Genomic DNA, 7439 nt, shown 5'->3' with positions numbered 1-7439 from the left:
AAGCAATGACTGTCTTGGTGCTGATGCTTAGTAGATTTATTCAAAGCTTTTTATTAATGGTTTTTAGATCAGGGGAAGCACTTCTACTGAGTTAAATGGCCATATGCTGAGTATAACAGAGGATGGTGGCTTCACTGTTTATAGGGAAAGGGAAAGGGATTAAGAATTTATGTAGGGTTGACTGTGCCAGGCAATGTGTTAAGTGCTTTACAAATATTATCTTAGCGAAATGGATCATAATTCATGTTCATAATTCAGGCATGCATTTTATTTATCTTTTTCCCCCAGGGATATTGGAAAGGCCAATGATAACTATTCTGTGATAACAAAAAAAAAAACAAAGATACTCATAAGCTGAGAAGGAAGAATCACGAGCAGCAACATTGTGTCCCAGCCTGCAGCAATGCAACTCTGCTATGAGAACATCAATGGGTCCTGCATTAAAACCTCCTACTCCCCAGCACTCCGAGTCATCCTCTACCTGGCCTTTGGCTCTGGGGTTGTCCTTGCTGTCTTGGTAAACCTCCTGGTCATGATTTCAATCCTTCACTTCAAGCAGCTGCACTCTCCTGCCAATTTTCTCATTGCCTCCTTGGCTTGTGCTGACTTTTTGGTGGGAGCCACTGTGATGCCTTTCAGCATGGTGAGGTCAGTGGAGAGTTGTTGGTATTTTGGGAACATTTATTGAAAAGTTCACTCTTGTTTTGATATGTCATTTTGCTATTCTTCCATTTTTCACTTATGCTTCATCTCCATTGATAGATACATTGCTGTCACTGACCCTCTGGTCTATCCAACCAAGTTCACTCTGTCAGTTTCAGGAATATGTATTTCCTTCTCCTGGCTCCTTACCATTACATTTAGTTTTTCACTTCTTTACACAGGTGTCAATGATGATGGGCTGGAGGAATTAGTAAGTGCCCTCACCTGTGTGGGAGGTTGTCAGATTGCTGTGAATCAGACCTGGGTACTGATAGACTTTCTGTTGTTCTTCATTCCCACTCTGGTCATGGTCATTCTTTATTGTAAGATTTTTCTAGTGGCCAAACAACAGGCTAGAGAGATTGAAAGCATGAACAAGACTGAATCATCCTCAGAGAATTACCAAGCCAGAGTGTCCAAGAGGGAGAGGAAAGCAGCAAAAACACTGGGCATTGCAGTGATTGCATTTCTGATTTCATGGTTCCCATATTTTATTGAATCAATAATTGATGCATTCCTAGGGTTCATTGTCCCAACACATATTTTTGAAATTTTAATTTGGTTTACCTATTATAACTCAGCTGTAAACCCTTTGATCTATGCTTTCTTTTACCCTTGGTTTAGAAGAGCAATTAAACTGATTGTCACTGGGAAAGTCTTCAGAGGTCACTCTTCAACAATAGATTTGTTTTCTGAACAAATTAAGGTTTTAGACTAAAGAAGTTAAAATGTGAAACAAAGTCGAAAATAGAGCAGGTGAATTATTATGAGATGAAAGTATGCTCTCTACATTCAGTCCAAATCCCAATTTCAGGGTTAATAGTTAATTAAATGTACTTACCATGCCAAATTGCATGTGAATAGTGTTTACCAGATACCTTCAAAGTTGCTCTCCTGTTCCTTTCTTTTCTTATTTCTCATTTTCTTTTTTGTTCATTATTGCCTCTTGGACCAAGGAGTCAGAGGATTTTTATTCCTTTTCTAAGGAATGTCTTATAATTTTATCTAAAACCTTCTCTTTGTTAGTCATTCATTTGCAGTTGATAAGGCACCTATTTTTGCCTATTCTTAGTCCTTCCAAGAATATTTCTTTTATCTTTTCTTCCTTTAAAATTTTTTTTTAATTTTTACATATAGTGTATCTGAGTAATTTTCTATTGTGTACTTAATTCTATTTATTTAAATCAATAGCTGTGAAAGGTTTCCAGCTCTATTCTGGATTATAGAAATTTGTTCTTGTTGTTGTTTTTCTTTCTTTGCCTTTTCTTTCTTTTTTTTTCTTTTTTAAAGAAAGTGAAGTGAGGATCAATCCCACCTAGAAATAACAATGAAGCTGAGCTTACCTGTGCAAAGAGTTTGTACAGTAACAATAGTTTTCTGTCCCCAAAGTCCTTGGCTTTCTTTACATTATAGAAAATAAGAGAACTTAGCCCTTCATAGGTATTATTTTGGAGTGTAATTGGATTTTATCATTGTTTCTTATACCATTACTTCATTAATAATAATAAGTATTATAAGTATATATATATATATATATATATATATATGCAGAGCAGGGATCATGCTAAGTGCTTTACAATTATTTCCTCATTAGTTTTTCACAATAGCCTTGGGGAGAAGGTGCCATTATTATCCCCATTTTACAGTTGAGGAAAATGAGGCAAACAGAGGTGAAATGACTTGCCCAGGATTACATGTGTCTGAGGTTGGATTGGAATTCAGGTCTTCCTTACTTAAGGCCCATAATTGTATCCCTTACGCCAAGGAGCTGCCTCATTAGCAACATTACACTTCAATACTATAACATTACCAAACCAGCAGTTACAGCAGAATCTAATTTACTTTTACAACTATTTGTTTATTCTATTAATATAAGACAGTACTTTAATCATCTAAAAAAGTCATAAAATTAATATGGGACAGCATTGAGTATAGGTTGTTGTTCAGTTGTTTCCAACTCCTCTTGATCCATTTGGGATTTCCTTGGCAATGATGGTAGAGTGGTTTGCCATTTCCTTCTGCAGCTCATTTTATGGATCAGGAACTAAAGCAAACAGGGTTAAGTGACTTGCCCAGGGTCACCCAGCTAGTTAAGTGTCTAAGGCCAGATTTGAACTCATGAAGATGAATCTTCCTGAATCAAGGCCCAGCATTCTCACACTCTACGCCTTCTAACTGCCTCAATTTTAGATTTCAATTACATGCATACATACATACATATGTATGCAGACAGATGTATATGTACACATGCATGTATACCTATGTATACATATACATACATTCATATTAATATGTATGTATATATATGCATACATATATACATATATAATGCTATTACCCATACCATGCTATGAAATATGTTGCAATTATGTATGTTATACTTTTTTTTTACTGCTTGTTATCGTCATCAATTCCATGCAAGGTAGTGTCCTTTCTCTTTAACTAAAAGGTGCAGGGAATTATAAGAGATTACAGATGTATTTATTTTAAAACTTTATGCACTAAATTAAAGATGTATATGAAAAATATTGAAATGTTTTAATAATTATTTTGTGTATTTCAATGAGCAGTAGACCTGTTAGAAAACATGGCTCTTTTTGTGTTGTGATTTGTGAACTGAATATTAAAATGTCAGACGAATTGTGTCTTCCTTATAACTTAATATTTTGCCTGACATCTGCCTTGGATGTCTCAGTGCCAGCCAGATCCTACAGTCTGTAGGCCTGGACTTCCACTAGAGAACAGATTCTTTATAGAGGGGCTTGTCTATGCTTCAGGGGAAATTGGAAGGTTTTTTACCATTTAGTGTTCAACATTTGGGCATAGTTTAGTAGGTGGGCAGAGGATGCCTTCAGTCTTCATTGTACTTCCTTGGTTATCTAAAAGCGATGTGGACAGGTTGTATACCCCAGTTGGAATATACAGTGGGTATATGAAGATTTTACACCTTTGATTTTTCACAACACATTTCTAACTGGCATTTGCTTTAAAAGAGATAATTTAGTTCAGTGCTATTAAAGTAGGCAAAGGGCCCATCAGTGAGGAGTGTCATTCCCTATAGTCTCAGCTTCTATTGAGAAATCTGAGATGATCCACATTTTTGTTAGAGAGAAAGCCCCATATACCTACACAGATTGTTCTCTCTCTAAGGCAGGTCTAGGGGAAATGAAGCAAAACAAAAACATTAAAATTCAATATGAAGGATCATCGATTTGTGCTAGAAAGGACCTCAGAGACCACCAAATCTAAGCCCCTCATTTTACAGATGAGGAAACTAATGGTTAGAGAGGTTAAATGACTTGTCCAGGCTCACACAGCTGACAAATATTTAAGGGAGGATTTGAACTCAAGTCTTCTCAATTCCACATCCAGAATTCTATACACATTGCCACTTAGCTGTCCAATAGCTCCTCTGTCTAGAGAGTTGGCTCAGATTACAAAGGTTTCACTCTCAAACTGATGTTTCTAAAGCCTTCAAGTCCAAGTTGATTACCTTATACTCTGGTGGGCTGTTTCCCTTGCTGATAACACTGATGCTGAGAAGTCGCCTGCATCTTCACTGGAGGTAAAAGGTTTAGTTTATACTTCTTAATGATAAAAAAAAATCCAAAGTGATTATTTCCTGGGTCACAAAATCATTGTGTTGTTTTCCAGTCCTTCCACAATCTTGGCTTTCTTGGGCCAGAAGTTCCAACAGGGAACCAGGATTGTTGAAAGTACTTTACTGGGGTTTTATAGCTCTAGCTGGTAGTCAGGTACTCAAATTCCAACATTCCCTGGTAATAGAAGATTTCATATTCTGAAACATGTCTCTCCTCCCATAACACTGATGGTCACAAAATTCACTCCATTCTCCTCTGCCCTAAATGTCATATGTCAGTCCAGATGTCCAGAAGTCCAAACTTACTACCCATATGACTTCAGATTTAACCTACATGGGTCTTAGATTTTTTTCACGTTAAATAAGAAAATTAGGCAAGATGAACTCTCCGGTACCTTAAAATTAAATATTGTTTAGATGGGTTGGACATTCCTGATGCCTCTTTGGAGGTGGTATCCTTCTTATTGGTGTCCAGTGAATACAGCTGAGTTTCCATTTCAAGATCTGATCCATTTCCTCTTATATACTCTGAGATAAAATGCCTATAAAAATAATATAGCAATACAATTCTAAATGAGGACAGCTATATAGTTCAGTGATTGGTGTACCAGGCCTGGAATCAGGAAGATTCATCTTCCTGAGTTCAGATCTGACTTCAGACACTTACTAGCTGTGTGACCCTGGGAAAGTCACTGAACCCTGTTTGCCTCAGTTTCCTCATCTGTAAAATGAGCTGGAGAAAGAAATGGCAAACTACTCCAACAATCATATACTAAGCCATGACTTAAGTCACAGACTCCGGGGACATGAAGACAGAAATGAAATAGTTTTTGCCTTCAAAGGGCTTAAATTCTGTTGGGAAAATAACTGGGACACAAATAAGTAAATACAAAATGCATTGAAAATATGGATTCCTTGGTGTGCATGAGTTGCACTCTTTCCCCAAATATGTTGGAGAATCTCTTTATTGCCTCGCATGTCATCAGTGCTAGAGATTCATGTGAATCCTGAGTTCAGAGCTACAATAAGTTTGTTAAGAAACATTCCTATCCAAGCCAAACCATAGAGCCAGATGCTACCAGGACCCCAGGATACAAGTTCCTGAGCAGGAACATCAATAACTGTCAATGTTGGAGTGTTACACTACTGATTATGGGAATGATTATTCTGCATCAAAGAAAACATGGTCCTGTGATGTCAAATAGTGCAACAGGTGGATATATTGAGTTCTTAAGTCATTAATTAAGATATATGAAATATAGGTCAATAAACATATATTAAACATCTAAGATGTGCCAGGGTCTGTGCACACAGAATATACAAGAAACATTATTACACTAGAAAATAAAACATAAGCACAATCTGCTGTTTTTTCATTAAATTAAAAAAAATAAAATCATTCCTAGCAATTTGCTGGCAAATAATACAATCAGTAAAGTTCATTCAGAGAAATGAATAGGTTCCATAGTGGATAGAGCAGTGGATTTAGAATCAGGAAAACCTGGGATTGAACGCTCCCTCAAACACTTAATAGCTCTTAAGCTCTTTGTGCCTTAAATTCTTCACCTGTAAAATGGCAAAAATAACATCACTTAATAGAATTGTTATGAGAATTGAATGAGATTTACACATATACATATAGTCATATATAGTGATTTACAAACTATAAATGCTATTCAAATAGTTGCTATTATTATTGTCATCATTAAAACTTGCAGAAAGAGAATCTGATCTCATACCTATCATTAACTCCATGGTAATTCCTGTATGAACTCTAGAGCAACCAAGTCATAATCTGAGCCCAAAATAAAAACTCATGGACTTTCTCTACCCCTTCACAACCACCATGGTGATGATGAAGATGAGGCCAGGTCCATGGTCCCAATCTTTCCTGAGTCTTCAATACATAGCCTAGTATTCACTCTTAGGATCTCATCCCTTAAAACAACCATTTATTGTCTTGACAACATTTCTTCAAGTAAAGTGATCTACAAAGATAAGATTAGCATGATTTTCATTCAAAGATCCTGGGTTTCCTGAGTGTAATCATGAAGTCATGGAAAATATTAATGAGTATTACTAATGATACACATTGGAATTATTGCATGAACAGGGACCTGAGGGAAGTTATATAGATTATATTAGATTACATTATTATGTATTATAATCTACATCATATATTTTATACATATAGTCATAATTATGAAATGCAAGTGAGTCTGGGGAAGGAGACGAAAGGTGAAAATAAGAAAAGACTACAACTACGAATAAGGTTTGTTTTTAGTGTCAAAGAAAGTATGGGATTCTATGAGGTGGAAGTAAGAAAGGAAGATTCTTCAGCATACCCTGGGGTATAGCCAGTGAAAGAGCACAGAGAAGGGAAATGGACTGTCATGCATGAGAAAGGGGAAGGAGGACAGTTTGCTGAGATCATAGAGTGTGGCAAGGGGCATAATGTAGAATAAGGATCAAAAGGTGCATTAGGTCCAGGTCGTGAAGGGCATAAAAGCCAAACAAAGAAAGCAGTTTTTCAGAGTTAACAGGAGACTGTCAGTTAAGATGGAGAGATGAAAGGTCATAGAGTAGCCCAGATCTCCAACAGAAACCCTGACAAGTTTCAGAAAAGGGTCCCCAAAAGACCTATCATAAAAAGTGAAAAAAAGAAGAAAACAAACTCCTCCATGCAGTCTAGAACTGCATAATAAGACAGCAAGAAGACTGAGAGTTGGGAGTGAAAGGGGGATGGGGGAGTAGAAATGAGGGAAGCAGTGAAGATGATAGGTCTGGTAACTAGGCCAGAAGCTAGGAGAGAATAGGAAAGGAGGGAGAACCAGCACAAACTCTGAGAAATGGACCAGGAACCAGCCAGTACTTTGAACAGGGCCATCACAAGCCAATGCCAGCCAAAACAATCAGACATCTGAAGTGAGGTTCTAGCTGTGTTCTTATAGAACAGAATCCAGGACAGAATTTCACTCATGGGTCACCGCAGAGATAGACAAAACAGTCTGGTCACACACTTCTCAGGGCATTGGGAACCACAAAGATGGACAAGGTCAACTCAATGCCCAAGTTTCAATGTCAAGAGAACTATGCAGGAGGCTTGGAACCAGCTTGGTCTCCAGTGTTTTACTGG

General features: G+C 37.1%; 1 protein-coding gene across 1 annotated transcript; it reads left to right on the top strand.

The window, feature by feature from the left end:
* Window positions 1-370: 370 nt before the first annotated feature.
* On the top strand, window positions 371-1420 carry LOC114034911 (trace amine-associated receptor 7a-like). Its single transcript, XM_027850737.1, is given in 1 exon segment — window positions 371-1420. A coding segment is annotated over 1 exon segment (1017 nt). The 5' UTR covers window positions 371-403.
* The last annotated feature ends 6019 nt before the right edge of the window (window positions 1421-7439 follow it).

Source organism: Vombatus ursinus, unplaced genomic scaffold (assembly GCF_900497805.2).
Source record: "Vombatus ursinus unplaced genomic scaffold, bare-nosed wombat genome assembly UNPS02009132.1, whole genome shotgun sequence".
Lineage (NCBI taxonomy): Eukaryota > Metazoa > Chordata > Mammalia > Diprotodontia > Vombatidae > Vombatus > Vombatus ursinus.
This window is presented reverse-complemented; position numbering and strand designations above follow the sequence as displayed.